We start from the raw sequence: 21217 nt of genomic DNA, 5'->3' as shown, positions 1-21217 counted from the left end.
ACGGCGGGAGCTAGCGTGGTGGCCAACCCCAGAGTGCTGGCAAGGTCCCCGAGGAGCCCCTCATATCCCACACAATTATAACTGCCTGATCGACTTTTATTTTCGACCATTTTCGTTCATGTAAACAAGCGGAAACTTGGTCGACTTTCGTGTTACTTCAAAAAGCTTTCTCATTACGTGAAGCTCGTCTGTAGACGTGCAAAAGGTCACAGGGAAGGCTTGAACCAGCTCTCACAGGCCGATTCTGTGCGTGGAAGCGCCTTCATTTTCGCAGAAAAACACTTTTTCTAGCGAAGAGAGCCCTAATTTACGGGCGCCTTTTCAGTGGCTGGGGCATCTTATTTTTAAGTAACACACCAACCGAGACCCAAACGGCTCGATTGTGGAGGACGGCTGACATGACGCATTGAGCCATCAGACTCCCACATTTAAATCTGCCCCAACTACAAGGGGAGTAATCGGAAGCGGCATTAGGCCCTGCTGTGAGTGCATGTCCCCTCTCTCCACCCCCAACCCGTGAACACCAAAAACCGGGAACCGATGATGGGTGCATAATAGGCGAAAAACACTTCTGCGAAGAGAGACAGAAAGACTTTATATGCGGCCAGACTATGATTTAATAATATTCTTCTGCCAGAAGAACCATGACCAGTTGTTCAACGAGGGTGCCGACGAGACAATCTCGCTCAGAATGCCTTTGAAGCTAAAGACAAATTATGTGCTCACGCCCGTGTTCCAACGGGGCAAGTTGCTTTGAACCAGCAGGGACCCGCGGAGAGTGGGCGACGTGAAATTTGAGGCGGCAACGGGTGCGGCTACACTTTTGGCGGCAGCAGTGGCGGCGGCTTTCGGGCGTTTTTACACCAATTAGCGCTGCTGTTGGTTGTGCGTAATCATCTGATAACGGTGGTACGGGTTCTGTCAGCTGAGTGGGCAACTTGTGAACGAGGCATCGGTGGTGGCGAAGGAAATAACAGTTGTGATAACCATTGTGAAAGAGGGCCCGCCGTGCAATGGCGAAGCTCCGGATAGGCGCCGAGTAAATGTGCTTCACTGAAATAAAAAAATTGCCCCCACCTCCACGAAGGGAATCGTGAGGAAGTGCGAATGCATTTCTTGCGCCGAGAGTACACGGCGTAGTAATTCTGACATCGCCTTGAGAGGCGCCCAGCCAGCGAACGGTCTAAACTGGAGCAGAGCGAGCAGGAGACTGTAGCGAGAGAGCGCGCGCGAGCCGACCCACGGAGGTCTGGCGGTTTATCGCTGCATATAAAGGGGGGTACGCCGCGCTGAGCGCGCCGAGCCAGGTGGCTGAGAGAGAAGGCGGGCGCGCGAGAGAGAGGGGTGCGCGCGCAGCTGCAGCCAGCGAGGAGAGAGGAGGAGCGAGCGAAGGGGGAGGGGGACGCGCGCAGCGGCGCACGGCAGCTGCCGGGAGAGGAGGTGGTGCGTGACGTCATGGCGCGGGTGAGGAGAGGGGTGCGCGCGGCGCACACCGCCGCGCCGCGAGGGAGCGGTGAGGGCGTGGCGTCACGTGGTGAGTGACGTCACTGCGCCGTTGCTACCGACGCTCCTCTCCGCTCTGCGCCGTTTCTAGGGAGAGCAGGGCTGCGGACGCCGCCGCCGCCGGCGGTGGATGGTTTGGGGTCGCTTATAAAGTGCATCGCACTTAAAACGGGGGAGGGCGTGAGGGGTATACAGCTCCGCAGTAATATCCTTAAGATAACTGGCTTCCGCCGCAAGCATAGACCAGGGGCGGCTGCCATACACAACTTTTCAATTTGTTTGGCTTGCACGCCACCCAAACGGTGCTCGTACAAACGTTCGAAGCTGAGAAGCTAAAACGCAGCTCCCGCTGAAAAGGGTGCCATCGATTAGTGTTCCCCTCGCTGGAAAAACGTCGTGTTCTCGCAAGAATGACGGCGCTTGAACGCGCAGAAAAGCCCTGCCGGGATGTTTATACAAATTCGAGCCTTTCTGTAAACATTTCGATGTACATACACGAGCTGCATCTGAAAAGAAAGCTCCTGAGCATAAAGTGAAAATCGACATTGTTCCCGAACGTTTAAATGAACGAAATTCTCGAAATAAAGAATGCTAGTCGTGCTGGTGCATGTGGTAGCAGTGTGGCTTACTTGTTTACTTATCTTTTGCGTAGCTAAAATCAGTTCTAGATTTAAAGGGGTCCTGAAAGGCCTTCCGCCGATGCATGGATGTACATGTAACCAAATAAAGCAATGTATTAGCAATCTCCTCCTGCAAGAATTTTGTTAAAGCGATGAGTATTAGCTGAGAAATCGTAAATCAAAAACCGCGAATTATCGTCGCGCCGTATTTCCTCCTCCTTTCAACTGTTTCTTCGCTGTTGGCCTCCCCTCCCATGATGCTCCGCTCCTTAGCGGTGACGTACTTCCGCTATTGCGCTCCCACAGACTGCCGTCTGCTACGGGCCAGCTCTTTCGGCTTTTTCATCTCTGTAGACACCATGGAGAGAGGCTGGAAAAGCGAACGAATGACCTGGCCGCATGTGTGCGGCCTGGCCTTGCCCTTTCGCGGTGTACGTAGCTGCAGGGCTGCAGTTGGTATTGGCGGCGAACTCGCAGCCGCGTGGGGAGAATCGTGCGCTCGTTCCCTTTGGTGCACCGCGCACTGTTTATCCAAAAAGCGCGGTCTCAGATGTGGCCCCGCTGGTGCCGGGTGTTATTTTGCGGTGGTTGTAATTCCTACTACCGGCGGCATGTGAAAAAAGACATTTTCAACCGACACAGAACCCGTGCACAAAACGCGCCGGATCGGATCGCTTTATCAGCGGCGATGAACGTGAAGGCGAAGAGCAAACCAACGCTGCACTCGATCAGCGAGAACCCGTGTTCTGACAAGCTGCACCCATGTGTTGCATTCAACACTGACGGGAAAGCGTTTGTTTGCACTTGTTTGGATAGTCGTAAAATGTCCAAACACTCCGGCACTCCGCTAGCAGATCAGCCGGCGAGACATTTCGGAAAACATTTGACAGATGGCGCCGTATGCATTAGTGTGTCGCTACGCAAAACTGATGAGACTTTCTACTAAAACTCCCATCGCGGTGTCACGTAGCGGGACGCAAAAATTTAGCGTTTAGCGTATGCAAAGGCCACAAACGCTGTACTAAAACTCTATTAGCAGCAAAATAGCGTGCGTATGTGAAACCGCTTGCGTTTACAAAGCTGCACGCCGAGCGCGTACGTTTCAAACCTAGTGACATCGTTTAAATACACTGGCAAGCACAGTGTAACGTAGTCAGATATCAACCGTATGCTCAGGCGACAAGCAAGAGCTTGTTTTATGTGGGGCGGAGATTGCTCATAAAGGCCCGTTCGCACTTGCGACGAAAGCGAGTGAGAGCGGCAGGAATTCCGTCGCTTTGTCGCGCGACGATCGTTTTTGTCGAATGGTCGGGACAAATTTTGGTTGCGCGACAGAATTCCCGTCGCTTTCGCTCGCTTTCGTCGCAAGCGGGAATGGAAAGTTCTGCCGCTGCCGTCTGCTACGCAGCTCGGAGGTAACCGCGCGATCTGCTCGGGCCGGATGAACGCGCACACTCCCGCACGGCAGCGCCCCAAGCGGCAGACGGCCGCGTACATCGCTCCCGGCGCCCGCCTGGAGCCCGCACTCGGCACACTAGCCAGTAAATTTCAGGCACTATAATGGAGGAAAGATTTTTTGCTTCCGATGAACCTAGTTCTTTGCCCCTGTGTTTTTAAATACGTGAAGTGGTTAGCACGTCGTCCTCACGCAGCTCTGTATCGTCGTAGCATCGCTGATTGTCCGAACGAAGCTTGCAGCTAAGCCAATGCAGCGACCGAAGCTGTGTGTGTGTGTGTGCATCGCCTCCTGTGTGTTGTGGACGCGTTCGTTTCGCGATGAAATGCGACATTGTACTTCTGCGGGTGGATAGTGCTTCCCATGGTCTGGATTATCTTTCTCGAACGACGTACCACTCAACCTCGCATGGGGTATGTGTAGTGTGCCTGGCTAAAAGCCTTCTCGCTTGCGCGCCAGAGTTGTGACTTGCTGCTCGTCCCCGCAAACCGGGTGTGAGGTGAGTGCCGTATTTACGACGGGCAGGAGCAAGCAACTCATCGTCTGTCAATCGCGGTTCAGACTTGCAACGCATGTTGTGACGTTGCGTTCGTTCGAAACGCATCTCTGGATTGTTTTGAAGTTGAATAAAATGTACGCGTCAAACCCGGGCATTCGGCTCAGGGCGTTCTCTGCGATTGCACCAAAGAAGTGCCACGGGACTTTCTTTATGGTACGTACTCACGTAAGATAAAATCCACGTCGTGTTATGGCCGTGTTGCATTCAATACAAACGGTTAAGCGTTTGTTTACACTTGTTTCGTTTGTCGTAAAATGTCAAAGCACTCCGGCACTCCGCTGGCAGATCAGCCGGCGAGCCGACGCTGAGCAGACGACTCATCTCTTTGCCGGAAGTGCGTGAAAAAGCCGCCCAATAGCAGGATGTCTAGCTCATGACGAACATCTGGGAATCGATGATGTAGACATGTGAAGATGGCGGCGTCCAAAAACACGAAGGAAAGGGTGAGAAAAAAGCGACAAACTTTGCAACAAAAGTGTGAGCTTTCCGCTGCGCGTAAAAGATTAATACTTGGCACAGGTGACGTTGGCGACCCAATCTAGCGATTGCGCTAGTTCATTTAGTGTGCTCAAAATGCCTTTCAGGGCCCCTTTAACCGGGAGTTACTGCTGCTGGCTGGTATTATAAGTTGTGATCGGTGAAATCGGCATTGATTGGTACGATCGCTAAGTTTCATGCGAGCAGTCATTAGCCCCACTTTGAGCGAAGCGAAGCTGGCGAATTGGGGGTTAAACGTATCCCCACCTGACGCAGCGGGGCTTCTTTACACGGCAATGTTCTGGCATACTGGATCCGATCCTCGCCGGCTGCGACGGGCAGCTTGCTATCTATGAAGCCGGTAGGGATGCATATACAGTAATCGGCATGTATGTATTATCAGGAGTGATCTCTACACTTTTTATCAGGTTTTTTTCGGCGTCACCGAAAGGTGAGAACATAGGTATCCGCGTGACACCGCAGGAAGGGTAAGGGGCAGAGGGGAGGACCCGAACAATAGAGGGGAGTAAGTTGTTTGGACTCAATGACAAAACATTAGGGCAGTTCCACTCAAGGAGAAAGCAGCCGGAAGTGCAGATCAGTGATTGATGCGCCAGAAGGGCTGTGGTGCCGTTATCCGCTCGTTGCTACCACCCATCATACCCTTCGCCACGCTGTCTCCTCCGTCTTTTGATGAATTGAACATAGGTTTTGTCTAACGCAATTCAAATTTCGCGCCTTCGAAGTCCTAGCGCGCCGCCTGCCTGGAACAGCACGAGTGGGATTTCTGTTCTTTTTTGCTTGCTTTCGTCTCGCATGTGCCGGAGCCCTACTGCACAGTCTTGAACGCGTCGTTTTGTCTTCCGCTTCCACTTTTTTTGCTTACTATAGTGAAAACCAAACAAACGAGCGTTCGTAACTAAATTGACGAGGGGGGGGGGGGTGGGAGGGCGGGGGAGCTACCGGTTATTTAAACGTTTTTTGACTCAATTGTACCTGCAGTTTTTTTAGTGGTAAACAATGGGGAGAGGTATGACATGTGGCAGCGGTTCAGGAGTTTCCAACGGTCATGACTATAGAAACATTGTTTAAGTATGCCGCTAACTCTTGGTCGGAAGGCGCAAGCTCCAACTGAATGAAACAATTACCCATCCGATGCCTACAATAATCATGGTTCTTGCAACAGTAGTTTCGAAATCCAAAAGTTTGTGGCTACGCGTAAAACTCCAAACATTAGTGTTTGTTCTGCCCGGATAACAGCATCTGCTCAGATCCATCAGTTATCAAATTGGGTTCGTTTCATTTTTCTGAGGTGTTTTCAGCAGGATCTCATGAGGTAGATGAAACCAACACGTGGTAGCACCACTACGCTCTGCTTCAAATTCCCTGCATCAGGTTCCAAAAAAAACACGCACATACTGAATGACATATCCTCTTCCGAGCTATACGACATCTTACTAGGAGAGAAAAACGGATCAACGCGTCGTCCAGGTGGTTTACCAACAGAATTCTACAAGTGCTGCTGGGGAAAACTAGACGCTTACTTAGTGCAACTTATTCATTCAGTTCTAGTAGATCAGCGGCTTCTAAACTCATTCAAAAGAGGCCGTCTGTCCTCACTTTTGGAAGAAGGAAAAGACTCCTGTTTCTCAAATTCTTACAGTGCAATAACCGTATTAAATGCGGACTACAATATTTTACCTTCCCTTTGATGTCGAGAATTAAAATTCTTTGGCAGGACCGCCTCTCTCTGCAACAGGTTGGGTCAATCCAATAGAGGAGTATTTTTTCGGCACTTAAAAAAAGTTGATGACACATCTACGTCTGGATCTTAAGGTGTGATGCGCGATAGCCATACTTGTACTGCCATGTAGCGTTTTTGTAGCAGTTGCTCCAGTTTCGATACATGTTTCACGAGCACCAAAGGTCAGCAGAGAGGGTGTATTATCGCCGTTTCCAAAGAAAGACAACGGCTCTCTGCGCTTTTGTTGCTTAAAATGTGAGCGTGAAAGGCTGAGGATGCAAGAGTTTGGTCAGTTTGAACGAGACGGCATCAGTGCCAGTGTTTAAGAATATTTATTCGGTGATTGTCTTGGCCGGGCTGAACAATTTTGATTTTTGAGAGTGAGATAGAGAAAGACAGTGAGAGATCTTTCTTTAATGAAGAAATACCTGGGGTTTAAGAATTAGGGGTCAAGGATTGAAGTCCAGGGCACCAGATGCAGCAGCTCCTACTCTTGCACTCTCAATCAGCTCGCGCTGTTTTGACGGTGACTAGCTGATCAAAGCTTCCTACCACGTCAAGAAGAAGTGGAATATGCAAAGTTTGAGATGTTCTTCCGCCTACACACCCTTGGACATGGCTAGATTGCACTCAAGAGGGTGGATGTTTACCCGAATTTAGAAACGCTTTAAGTTAATATGTGATGTTCCCACCGAACACCTCAACATACTTAGATTTGCAAGCACTTCGGTTGGTTTTTCGTCCACAGAGTTTTTCATTCGTCGGCATTGAAACCTTTTTCTAAGAAGTTGAAAGATTATGTTCCTAGGTATAGTATGAGGATTTGTTCTTAAGCCTTCAATGGAAGGCTGAGTGGTATTCGTGGTCTCAGGAAGTACGGTGTGTGAGTTCATGTGGCTTTTCGTCAGTGCGTCGTTCTCTTCCAGATAATTGTGTCAGGTTGTGTAGGTGACTTTGCCAACTTTTTGCATTGTGAATGGGAATATCATACCGAAGCGCCTAAGTATTGTGCCAGCAGGACACGGTGTAATGCAATTTAAGTACATGTAACGATGTTTCTCTCTTGCTGCGGTACAGTAGAGATGATCCATGGAAAAAAATCGCAAACAACGCAGCTTGAAGACCCCGTGTGCCCAACCCGACAGCTTGGTGCATATACTTTTTACTCTTATAAATTGGCTTACTCTTTGACAATTTACATTTTACTCTCGGACAGATTGGTTCATATACATTTTATTACTCTTTACCTTCTGCGACGTCCTTGAATGCACACAAGTATTTTCTCTAATTTAAGAGAATTCTCCCGTATCACTCTAGGAATCCCAACTTACAAGTAAACAATCACATAATTACGCAAGCATAATTTCAGTGTGCATTTTGTTTTTACTCGCATAAAAATGTTTGGCTATAGCCCGTGAAATCAAAGAATTCTGTGCAAGAATCAAACTGCGAGGGTCGTTATTCATAACCGACAATCACAGCTGATACTGTGATAAACCTTATTTAGGTTTCTACCTTTTTTGTATCTCGAGAGAGAGAAAGAGAACAAGAAACGCCATGTTGTGCGTCTGGTTGGGGATACGAAGGCTCAGCACGCGTTCTGAGAACAAATTGTTCAGTCGCTGGTTTTGGTTAATTGGCAGCATCGAAGTACCAAAAGTAGAAGCTCACAAACAATATTTAGCAATCACGAGAATAAATGTGTAATTTATTGCTCTGAAGAGCCTCCTAACACGAAAACATAACAGAGATATCGCTGGCTGGAAGCGACACAATGGTTTTATCTCCCGCTCGTGCTGAAGGATATTAAAGCACAAAAAATAAAAAAAAGGAAGTGAAGAACCAAAACGTTTTATTAAAATGGCTGAGGTTTTGTATTTCTGAACCTAGTTATCGCGAACAGAAAAAAAATATGCACACAGTCTACGTTTCCTTGAGATTTGGCTTCCTGCCCTCAAGCTACATGAGCTGGACGGTTGATATCTTTTTTTGCTTGCGCTCAAGGACACATAGAGAACACAGTCCTCCTGCCATAGAATGCGAGGCTGTGGAACGGTGCGCATCAAATCAGCAGAAGCAGCACTTAAGGGTTCGTGCATCGGGTTATGAGTCTGCTGGGAGTGTTCTCATTTATCAATCGTAATATCCTCTCCTAGTCACGGGGTTCGCTTGCACTGAACCGCACGCGCAGACGGCCTAGCTGTCAGTGGATGATAAGACGTACGCGTAGCAGCCCTTCACCCTCACCCAATTGCGTTGCACCGCAACGGCGAAGCTTCCAGTGAGCAAAGGGATAAGAAAGGCGCAGCTTGTGGTAAGAGGACGACGCAGGCGTGAGCCCCGGCGGCTGAAGGTCATCGCGACACGATGACTCACCTTGAAAATGTAGCATAGCAGAGTTTTTGCTCTGAACTATGGTTCCTATATTTCGGTACACTTCTGTGGAGCAATAGAACTTTTCATTTCAGAACATTGCGCTAGGGATCTTCACTTACCAGTATCAGCTCTTGCAACAATTACTGTTCCGCAGCTGAAACAGCGTTTCATGGGCTGAGCACAATCGTTGCAATATAAGCAATGCCCGCATGGTGTAAAAGAAATTTGGGCAGGCGCTTCAAGGCATCCGTCGCATTTTCCACTCTCAGGAATCCTGTAAATAAGCATATGCAGACTCTTATCACACGCGGAAATAAATTTTACATTCTTGAGTATCTTCTGCGTGTTTCTTAGCAACAACATTTGAAATTGACGTTGATACCGACATGTGTTACGGCATAAAGTGATACTACTCTCTACAGTTACGCAGGAATTAGCTGAACATGAAAGGTAAGTATCCACCCTACGCCAACAGTTTACCATTGAACCGTGAAATCACTGCTATACATATGCTGAAATTGCTCTCACATAACCTGATTGATGAAATTGATGAAATAAAACAAGAATTTCAATAAATGCTTATATAGATAGAAAGTACCGGAAGACTCTGAGAACCCGAAGACTTCGCCTAGATGCGTGAAAGGCGATGTTGTTAGCGTAGTTTGCGATGAGGGGGACACAAATATACGGTACCGCATTAACCACACTCGCATCTGGGCGAGCGCGCACTTCGTCATTTCAAGAGTAATTTATAACCCGGTGGATCTGGCGCCCTGGCACCAGAGGTCGAGTTGGCTACCCCATGTTTGTCCTTCACGTTGCCTAGAAAACGGCATCTTGATATTTAAACGCGCTGAACATACTGGGCCGTTTCATACCACCTTGATGCGTCCTCAAATTGTATTGAGTTGCGACACAAAACGAGGAGATGACACGAGACGCATGAAACAAAACAATTAACTTGTAGTTGTCTGGAGTAAAAACCGTACCAACACGATGACACTAGCGACAGGATAAGACTAGCAACAGGATGACACTAGCGAGATGCAGTCATCGGCAGCAGAACGTCGCGCCGGCTTCCTCCGGGAGACGCCGGCTCTTTGTACGCGACCTGCTTGGGCAGTTGCTTACGCTGCCACTGGCTTTACTGGCTTTACCGGTTGACTCAAGCGGCGCTGTGAAATTTAATGCGGAGCATTCTTTGTCGAATACGGACACAGCCTGGACCGCGTAACGCCGTGTATTTACACAAACATGGATAATTGGCCGAACTGTCGCATATAATCACTTTACAACCTAAATAAGATAACTGGTGAAACAAAGTTCTGAAAAGGTAGAAATGTAAAAATAATGCAAAAATTCAGGAAAATAAATCAAAACTCACAAAATCGAAATTATGCATCTGTTACGATAGTCCACAAAACTTGGATGAAACGACAAAAATCCGGAAAAGAACGTTGCAAAAACTGAAGAAATATTGCAATAGTAAGCCAATCGCCTAACGGCCCGCATTCTCCCAAAAAATGCATAAATGTCGGAAGTAACAAACTAAGGCGGCCATGCAGACAGAACACAAGTTTGTCTCATTCGAAAGATTGCCTCGTTAGAATCATGCTGACATCACTTTTAACGTAAATTTCGCTCAAATAAGGTACATAATTAGGCGAAAAAAGGAAATGGCCATTCGACCCACTGCAATATTTCGCGCAACAGTACGTTTAATGTATCATGTACCAGCACTGCGATTGGCCGATGCCGCCGAAAGCAAGCGAAAATTAGGCGGGGTATATAAGCTTGTGGAATAAGCAGTGTTGTACACGTTCCTCCAAAATAGGAACGAAAGCTCGTTCCTCGTTTCTTGCCAATTTTGAAACAAGTTCCCATTAAAAGTTCCTTTATTGCGAAAGGAACGCGTTCCAGTTCCACTTCGAAAATTGGAACGTTTCGTTACATTACGCTTCAATTAGGTTTTTAAATTAAAATATAGTGTAGGATAATCGTGGGTCGAAATTAAGTGAGGCATTTAAAACTCACATCGAACTACGTATATTATACGAATATTAACACCACCGGCAGCAGATTATCTGGAGATAAAGATAATCAAAAGAAACGTTCCTAGGCGAACTTTTTCTGGGAGCACAGGACAAACTCCATACGGTTCGAGGACATTTCGGTGGAGGATATTTGGGTGCGGAAATTTCGGTGTACGGACATATCAGTGTACGGACATATCGGTGTACGGGCGTTTCGGTGCACGCACATTTCGGTGTACAGACATTTCGGTGTACGGACATTTCGGCGACGAAATTATCCGGTGCTTGCCTGTTTGCAACAGCCGTTATATTAATATTTCCACATAACGTGGGTTATGGGCAACAATCTGGAGCAGTGAATTTATTTTTTTGATTGATGCCATCTTCGATCTTTGCCAGGTATTTTTAGAAATTCAACATTTATATATTTTTGTTTATTACCTCTTCCTGGGGACACCTGTTATGCAGCCGATTGAATTCTTTAGCACACGTTTTTTTTCATTTATGACAGGTTGTTAATTTATATTTGCTCTTTTTTAGTAAGACAATTACCCGTGTTTACGATCGCCTCTTCTGTATTTTTTTTAAATTACACACCCTCAAATTACATAAATTACATGCACACTCTCAATATCCAAAAAGTAACAAACATTAGCTAGCCCCCCAGAATGGAGAAAACCTTATGAAGAGTGTTACGTAGGCTTAGCTGCCTTGCTAAAGTGAATTCGCGAACACTGGTCTAGGATATGGTCGGGGAGGAAAAACGGCCCTTTTGGAAAACAGCCGCAGGTTCTAATGCCCTAAATGCTGATTAAGCGCGTACCGGTTGTGCATACAAATTCCACCCATTGTGTTCGGGACAACCAACCTTCGTTTAATGTTTACAAGCCTACATTTACCACATTTTAATTCTTTGTTCTAGCGCCCCGCCCCCCCCCCCCCTCCCACCTCCAGCCTGTACGCTCGAATCTCGACCAGATTTCTTTTTCAGCCATATTATTTTCGGTTTCCCCAGAAAATCCTACTGGCGTGGTGAAGTTCAAGGTCTCCGAACTCCGAAGCGTCACCGCAGTGATTTTTTTATTTTTTATTTGGAACATACTGCTAGCCTCTTAGTAGAGGCTTTTGCAGGAATTGGGTGATACATTCAGAAGAACGAAATAGAACACTTCGCGTTTAAAACAGACAAAAAGCTTTACCTTCACAATGGGCGCACAAAACCTCTATAATGTGACACAAAAAGCCACCCGAAAAGCCGCTGAGAACACAATGGCCACTATCGTTTTCTGGCTACGCCCTTCCGCGCGTCGCGGTCATATCGATGGCACCCCCACTCCAGGAATCGCTCTTTCTGCGCCTTCAGTCGCCCCCTTAGGAATTAACTCATCAAGTCGCGCATATCATGGACACCCCAGATATACATCGCTTCCTCCCATTATAAGGAGAAAAAAAATGAATAGGGTAGTGTGACGAGAGCGGCAACAGTCGTCTTCAAGTTTTTGAAGCCAGACGACGGAATGGTGAAGCACAAGTGACACCCCTCACTCTCTACTTAGGGGGATGATTGCCGGCGGGGCTCAGCTTTCCCCTCCCCTAAGTAACGCCATCGTAAGGGCGATTGTTGGTTTGTTAGTTTTAAGTACAACTGACACCGAATGCAACCAAGGCGAGATTGATTGAGAGAATAATTAAAACGAAATGCACACGCGCCTAATGGACCTTGTTTTCCTGTTGTTTTTTCGCGGACGTTTTGCTGGGGGGGGGGAGGGGGAGAGAAGAATAGACTAAAAGCAGCACCGTCTTTCACCGTTTGGTGAAGTGAATGGAAAGCGCTTTGGTAACACTAAAAGTATTAGGGTTGTTGACAAGAATGTTAAAGTAACAAAAAATGATTGAACGGATCCAAATTAACCACGTTAATTTTTACCATCTGATACAGAAATACGGTTTCACGTGGCAATGATCCGCCAGGGTTTAGCGTTCGTTTCCACGAACGGCGGCGCAAACACAAGTCTCGAACGTAAAATCATATCAAGTCACGAAATTACAATATTAAAGCTAGAATGTTCAAAGAATGCCCGGGACATCCCATCACTCAAAATGTGGGGGCCGAGACGTCGTGCACCAAAATGTCCGTGGACAGAAATGCCCACTCCGAAACGTCCTAGCCCGAAATGCCCGACACCTTAATGTCGGGATCCCGTTTAGCAGTCCGTTCGTTTCGTTGGCCACGTTGTTACCTGGTTGACCGGGACCAGTCTGCTCCTGAGCGCGCGGAAGGGCGAGTAGGAAGGGTGCGGAGGCACGGACATGGCGAATGCAGGCCCGCGGAACTAATCCCCCTACCACGACGAATGTCCAAGTGCCCAGCCGGGTCCCGGTCAACCCAGTAACAACGCATACGACAGAATGGACGGACTGCTAAAACTCTCTATTCTTTCCCCGCCAGGGAACAATTCTATTGGCCAGACGCGCATTCTGGCCTCCCCAGATAAACGATGAAGGGTTAAAAGCATTCTCGCGGCTAAGCTATTCACCCGTCGAACGCCGCGTAAGCAACCAGCATGAAAGCAAGCACAAGCTGCGGCCGCTGCGTGGTTAGTCTTCTCCCTTTGACCTTCCAGGAAGTACGTATGGCTGAAGGGCGGGCACACTGACCATCTTATAGGAAGAGAAACGCAGTAACGCTTTGTGGATTTTTGTACTCGAGCCTTGGCATTAAAAACAGCCAAATCCGAGCGATGCAACGGAAGGAACGCTGTTACTGCCATTCCTTTGAAAGCGTAACGAGTTACCTTTACAGTTCCACCGACCCTTAATGGAACGGTGGCGTTCCTCCGTTCCTCCAAAAAGGAACTAGTTCCAGGAACGCCGTTCCTTGTAAAGCCGTCCCGTACAACAATGGGAATAAGAAAGCTATTGTCCCAAACAATGAAAACAATAGATAAAAATTCTAATGATTTGTTACTTTGTAGTTTGTGATTGAAACAATTAAAAAACGGGAATAAAATTTTCTTTTCTCCAGGGTGTCAAAATTACATAGTGTGTCATAAACGCATAAAGAGTAAGCACATATATACGTACATAGATAATGTAGGTATATAATGTAGCATATACCAATTTACATGTTAGTATATGTATACCTACATATAAAATGGGTATTTAATCTATGGTACGCCCGGTAAAAAAAAGTGTATCATACAACCATTCAATGTAGGTACAGACCCAACGGGAGCGCTTCAGACGAAGGACTCCATCTTCCAAACTGAATTTTGGACTCAATGGGGCGAGTTATCGCGGCGTAGGTTTTTGAAAAACGCTTAGGTGGTGTAAGAAATGATACTAGTGGGCATTTCATGTCGCTCGAAAGGCCCAAAAGCGAGTAGAAAAATCCGAAAGATAGTGTATCTTATGATACATTGGGCATTACAGGGCGCATTCTCTTTATACCAGTAAGAATGGTGGGATAAAGAGCGCAAGTTACAAAAACATAAAAATACCTGAATTAGCGTCTCGACTGGGGCCAGTTGGTTCATTCTGATCTTAAACAACAGCGCAAAAGACAAGGAAAAATGCGTCAGCAAGCCGTCGGTGGCCTTAACGCAAAAAGAGATAAACTACCTTAATGGGTAAACGTGTGGTTGTAGTTATGACAAGACGTGATTACGTTTTCCTATGGTTGTGTAAATCTTCTGTTTTTTGTGTATTTTTATGTGTGACAAGCGTATTTATAAGCGAGCAGCAATAAATTACGCTCAGTTGTTTGCAGCGCTTGTCTGTCTTCTTTCTTAGTCCTTGTCTTTTGCGCTGTTGTTTAAGATAAAAATACCGATGCATAATTCTGATGGTACTTGTCACACTATGGTTGTTTTAGCTACACAGCACTGCGGCGTTTTGGGAAGAGTGATCTAGAAGTATTCTCGTTCACTATCCGATTGGTGTAACCGACTGTGTCTTACGTGATCATACTTGTTGATCGAACCCCACGTTTCACGAAACGATTTTTTTTTCTGTCTGAACAAAAATAAGCCCGGTACAAACACGGTCAAAAACAAAGCAAAGGCAGAAAACGGCACGCTGCGGTGTGGTGGCGCCATTTAGGTAGACTAATGGGAAACAAGGCTCCACAGCACACCAAGTTTAGCTCGCAGACATCCTGGAAACAGACGATTTGGCGGGGTAATCAAAATTTAACCTCAAGTTGAATAATTTCTTAGATAATAAAGCACAGTTTGTGTTTTACAAGGGCTTACAAGGGCTGGGAGGACTATAAAGACGAAATGTTTCGAATAAAAATTACGCCATCTTCCCGCAGGGGAACCCTGAATAGTATGCGAAGCAGCCATGGGGTCGACTGAAGTTCCCATAAGTTTTCACTTCGTCGTTTCCGTTGACGTTGATCTTCGCGTGCCTTCGTTGTATCAGTAGCCTCTTGACATAGTTTGATTGAGTGAAGGACATAAGGCGCGTTCGTAGCACATGCTCCCGTCTCGGTTCGTAGCGCAGTGGGAGGAGCGCCTCGTACCTCCCGTTGCGGCCAGACAGTCGAGGGATCGAAACCGGGCGCCGCCTAACTATCTCTTTTTACAGTGGACTGCGCTGACGTCCGCCCAATTACTGACGGGGCTGAAGGGAGGCGCATGCGCAGTAGAGTGCGGACGGTGGACAAGGGAGGGAGGGACACAACCCCGAGCATGAGATGCTCCGCATCTAAAACAAACTTGCATTTGGTCTGCACGGCCCCTTTAGGACTTAGCGGCTAGCGTGCGCTACGCTAGTCGCGGTATGTACGGGACCCGTTCCGATGTGGCGCTGCCAACGTCGTCGTGGCCGCACAATAGTTGCAGTAGGAGTGGCCCTCCCTGTCTTCGCCTGCGCGCGCATGCCTTGTCGAGTACCAGTACCCCTCGCCGGTAGCGTAGCGTACGCTAGCCCCTGCGCAAAAATTTCCGAATTTATTCGTTACGATAGCGCGAATAGGAGTAAACGATAGAATGGAATTTCGGAAAACCAAGGAATACATAAAATAGAAAAAATAAAATACAAAAATAATGACTACATAAAAAGTAGACATCCCGTAGATCTCATAAAACAAAGGCTTCACGAAAATGTTTCGCAAAAAAAGACAAAAACGCGAATAAAGAAATCCGATAAATAACAACGAATTGAGCTACGAATAAAGAAGTACGAGTTGCATGTGGAGAGTACTACCAATTTGTTGAAGAATAGGCACATAATAGCTGTGCTATGTAAATTTACAATATTGGGGAAAAGAAGGAAAAAAATCGTAAAACAATTCATAACTCCACCTATTTTGATACTGATAGCCAAATTTGGCTGTAAAATACTCACAATATAGACAAGTGGGGAAGAAATGCTACGAATTAGTAGCGATTCTCCGGATTCATGCGGAGGTTTCGCTCACTGGCACTGCCGCCAATGAGTTATCTGAGCAATAGGCCCGCGCTAAGTTAGACTGCACTCATGGTACTCAGTTTTGTTTATACAGTGCTTTTACGGCGAAAAACCAGAAATTCAAGCCAATGGTCATGCTTTTCGGCGGTTTTTCTTTTGACACGTGACATTTATCGAAACGGCACTAGCAGGAGTATAGGCCTGAGGCTTGATCTGCTATCCTTACGTGGCCACCGCTTGTGGGGCCGCTATGTTCAAGGGAAGAACCGGAAAGTGTGGTAGCTAACTGCAGATATTGTTCGGCGATCTGGCATGTGCTGTTATTCCAGCATGCCCACATACTGTTCTGTTCCACGCTGCACACAAACTGAGAATTAGGATGTCCAACGAAGGAAGGAAAAAAACTCTAGAAGTCAAGATGTTATTGTCGAATGAGTCATCGCAGGCGCCGTAACGACCATGTGCGTTGAAAGTTTCTCTTGCATGTGCGTCGCGTCAACTGCAAATCATCTCTTTTACCTTCATTCATGTAACAATGACACGAATAATTTATATCCATGCGAAACTCAATGTTTTACCACAGAACTGTCTGCTTGTCTCAAGTAAGCCATTTACTTCGCCCTAACGCAGCGGCGAGTGCGTTTTACTACCGCGGTGATCGGCGCGAACGCGATTGACGCGCTAAAACGATTCACAGCCCCTACTAAACGGATAGGCTACGCACGTGTGTCTAATTTTATGTTAGCACTTGGTTTTGCTCTTTTGGCCTTTGAAATTATTTCATTATGCAGGGAAGGCAAAAATGTGAACTGACGGTTGATCGGATAGTCTGCAACTGCTATGTCGACGTACACGCTTTGCGAGCTCAAGGCAAACTCAGCTGCTACAATTCATGGCCTGATATTCTTCACGTACTGTTTGCAAGAATAATTATTTTCACGTGTCAACGACGAAAAGAATTCCCCGCAGCAGGTATTGCACGTGATGTACGCAGCCTCTTTTCGCACCGAATGATACCCATAATGAGCTCGAGTGGTCGCGTGAATGAAGTCTGCGCCGAATCCCAACCACTGTTTCATATGTTATCGTTCTTGCCACAAATGACGACTATCTGTAGGGCGCAATTAAACAAGAGCGCATAAATCTCCCAGCGCGTAAAAAACGCTGGTCACACATGTCCTACACGGAAAATGAAAACATTAAAAAAGGAGCAGTTTGGGTTCATTATATGTAAGAAATCATGGGTGCTCCAGTGCGGGATTAACTCAATTGATGGTTTTTGAACGACCTTTTCCGTGCGAGGAGGTAGCGAAAAAATGTGGAGGGTGGGAGGGGAGACCGTTTCTTCGACTTAGTTGTGTGCGGTGACCACCGTCGTACTGCATTTCATAAAAGATTCCTCTTCGCTAGCGCCAATGTATGAACCTATCACATCGTATTTGAGATTACAAGCAAGCACACATTTTTAGTCAAAGAATCAGGGCGAAGAGACTAATGAAGACAGAATGAAAATACTAGTTGTTCTTTGTTTTGCCCCTCATAGCAATCACCTCACCTCATTGTTCCGAGTAGTGATTCGACTGCATTCTCCACATAAACAAACACGTAAGGCATGACTTTTTGTAATGCGTCACGTGAACAAGCAGCCCGAGTTTGTTCACAGCATTTCACCGAATATTATTTCTTCGATTCGGTGGCCCACTTACAAGTCCTCGCTTGGTGCCGCTCCGATTGCGTTTTGGAGGCATAATATGTCTGCGAGAATCAGTACGGAAATCGGGGCAACGCAGAAAAGCCCAAACAGCGGCCATCAGTTATTATGTGCGATTAAAAAGCACGAACCGCGCAGCGACTTCGCATGGTACGAAAAAATTCACGTGTTGCACGGATGTCAACGACCGGCGCTACCCTTTCACATAGCGTGAAAAGGAAGGTTCGCGTTGATTCTGAACGGTCGCAGTTTTGCATACATTCTATAACCTGTGTGGCTCCCAAAGGGTATTTACAGCCTCTTCTTGTAGTATGAGCTTTCAACAGCCCCTGGAACGCGTGTGTTCCGCTGAAAAAAAAAAGGACGTGGGAAACAACGACTTTAAACTTCCCTAAAGGAAACTCCAGAGAGTTTTCTGTATAAACCAGTATTATCCTGTACACACACACGCTCAGACACGCGGACACACACGCATGCACGCAGGCATGCAGATGTATAGTGATATATATAAAATCTGCCAATCATAGCTTACTACTACACTAAACTTTAAATAAAAGGAGACGCATGCGGGTGAAACAGATGCCGTGTATCACACTATAGCGTGGTATCCTATGAAGTAAATTTAGAATACACAATGATTTAGAGGTGGCGAAAGAATTTCCCTGCAGGCATCCGACCTAAATTTGGTATCACAAAAGTGTGTCTCTCTGTTTTTGTAATACAGGAAAAGTGGCAACGAAGTTTCGTTGTCCTAATGCTTATTGAAAGAAATCCAGAATATTGCTTGCGTATGGAGGAAAACTACTTCAGCTGCAAAATGAGGACGCTTTACTCAACGGGCCATTTTAATGGGCGGTGAAAAGTTGATGCTGGTGAAGTCTGTGGGGTCAAAAGGCAAACGAAATCAGTGATGTTCCGCGCGGGGAATTTTCTCGTTTGCGGGGAATGTTTTCGTAATTTATGCCGATAGGGAAAAAGGAAATCTTTCTTAGATCAAAGAATTTGATGAGTCATGAGTAAAAAGGACCAATACATTAGTAAAGCGGACCTCGCGTTATTTATTGGTTTGATTTTCTTTAAAAAGTTTTCTTAAAACTTCGTCAGATTTATTTTTCAATGTCGAGATCCGTGTTCCCGCAAGCCGAAAGCATCCATTACCGCTTACAATCCAGTTCATAGAAGAGGAGGGAGGGTAAAGTAAAGAATGCTCCATGAAAAAGGGATACAAATCGTGAAACAGCGGTGCCTGAAGTGCTGGGTCGTGTTCGCGTGTCTACCGGCGCAATATGCAAAACCTATCCTGGGTGCGTCTTAATCCGCGTTCCGTCAAGAAGCAATGGCACCAGCAGTCTCGGCGCTGAGCTAAAATTACCTGCATGGATTACCTCAGTTAAACAGAAATATCTCGTTGTTTTTGATTCGGGCAGTTTTAACTTATACCTTTTGCATGCAAACTAAGCATGCTGTTCCATGCAAAACGTGAAATGCATAGTCAAATCTGCTTAGCGGCAGATTCAATGAAATGGCAGAGTTTACTTTGAAAGTATGATTCTCTGTACGCGGTCTGTGTCCGCAAGGCTACCTAAAGAGGCGCTGGATAAAGCCCTAAAAACAGCAAAACTCAACGCGAAAATCTATCAGCTGCACAAAGAAAATGCAGAGAAATTTGCAAGCAATTGTTGAGTATCCTGGACTGAAAAATGGCAAAAAAAAAGAATTCCTCAACCTAAACATGGAAATTTCCGTCCCCAGTACACAACACCAATGAACGGCCTACATACGACCTATCAGAATGGGCTCTAAAAACAGTGGTGCTGGTATGAGGTACCAAACATTTCGGCAATAACAACAAGGCATAATACTTTAGCAACAATGACAAAGCATGGTGGAAACATGTTGGCTTACCATGTACATGAACGTACGAATACCAGGACTTCTAGTGAAGGCTGCCCCAGGCAGTAAGCGATGTTTAAAGGGGTGATGCCTTCTCGGTTGCGGCAACAAATGTCAGCTCCGCATCGAAGAAGAAAGCATGCCATCCGAAGGCGCGTGTCAAAATTAGTGTGGCCGTGCTCAAGAATTTTCTTCTCGACCTGTGCAATAAACGCCATGAGAAATCAGTTTTGAAGAGAACTATGATTACAACGTTGTTTGTTCTGTTGTGGCAGAAAGCATTAAATTGAATATTGCTTAAAGAGGGACACACATCTGTCCAATCACAACTGTCCATCTCAAGCCTCCGTCGAAATGCTCTTGTGGCTCGCTGAATTTATTGATTGGTTGTAGTGTTTAACGCACCGACGCAACACAGGTGGTGAGGCAAACCGCAGTAAAAGATTCCGGATTAATTTTGACACACATGTGGATCCTTAACATGCGTCAAAATCTCGAACACATGAGTGTTTTTGCTTTTTACCTCCATCAGAAAATCGGCCGCCGCGGCCGGGAATAGAAACCGCGTCCTTGTGCTTAGCAACACAACGCCATAGCCACTGAGACACCGCGGCGGGTGTCTCGTTGACTTACCTAAGATGAATCCTTTCCTGTGCAGATACGAGGCACTCGGTTCTCTAAGTCTAACTTCTTTACTACCTCCTGTCAAACCCCGACAACAGTAAAATATTGAAGCACCTCGTCGAGACAAAAACCCAGCGCCTTCTTTTGAAAATTAGCTCTCTGCAGTGTTTTTGTGAAATTTACATAAACAATGAAGGTCCTTTAATGGTCCTCCCGCCTGTCAAGTCTATCCCTCCGCTCAAACTGCCCTACTTTCGTTGCAGTCGTTTCCTTGAAATAGTACATAGCACACATTTCAGTTAATATCTATATACCTGGGTGTCGAACCGAAACAAAATACCGGTGTGGTCACGGTTAGGGTTCAGGTGGATTCATTTTGTTCCGGTTGAGTTTAAGATCGCCAAATTCACGTACCGAACCGCTTGGGGACCCGGTTGGATGAGTTAAAAGTGAAAAAAAAAATGGTAAGTAGTTTCAACCGACCGTGAAAACAATGTATGTGTACGTATGTTTGTGGTATTGGCGCAAGGGTATCTAAGAACACACAGCGCCAAAACTATGTTACGTGGTCCTTATAGTCAGGTTTGATCATAAAATATGTATGACCCAAGTAGGATATATTTTAAAATACTGTATATATAGCCGTAGAGGGTCCGTAGACTCAAACATGAAGATATTATGGCGGGTGAAGGGAAGTATGGATGAAACGTGACTGTAGCTCGGGCCGAAGAGCATGCTTCGAGAGCGGGCTCTCCCCTGTTAACAAAGTAAACATCAGGGCCTTGCTCGATGCTCTCAGGCTCCGA

At 46.4% G+C, this 21217-nt stretch overlaps 1 protein-coding gene across 5 annotated transcripts in view; it reads right to left on the bottom strand.

Annotated features, from left to right (window-relative positions):
- LOC144147059 (uncharacterized) overlaps nucleotides 1–21217 on the bottom strand; it is a 320221-nt gene that overhangs the window by 35673 nt on the left and 263331 nt on the right. For all 5 annotated transcript variants that reach the window (XM_077679092.1, XM_077679089.1, XM_077679091.1 and 2 more), the window contains exons 17-18: nucleotides 19800–19987; nucleotides 8855–9009 (exon numbers count right to left, since the gene is read on the bottom strand). In XM_077679092.1, the coding sequence (XP_077535218.1) occupies nucleotides 8855–9009; nucleotides 19800–19987 (343 nt within the window). The remainder of the gene's footprint in view (nucleotides 1–8854; nucleotides 9010–19799; nucleotides 19988–21217) is intronic.

Source organism: Haemaphysalis longicornis, unplaced genomic scaffold, assembly GCF_048455015.1.
Source record: "Haemaphysalis longicornis isolate Haplotype H1 unplaced genomic scaffold, Haemaphysalis longicornis Haplotype H1 scaffold_7, whole genome shotgun sequence".
Classification (NCBI taxonomy): Eukaryota; Metazoa; Arthropoda; class Arachnida; order Ixodida; family Ixodidae; genus Haemaphysalis; species Haemaphysalis longicornis.
Note: the sequence above shows the minus strand (reverse complement) of the source record. Positions and strands in the feature narration are given on the sequence as shown.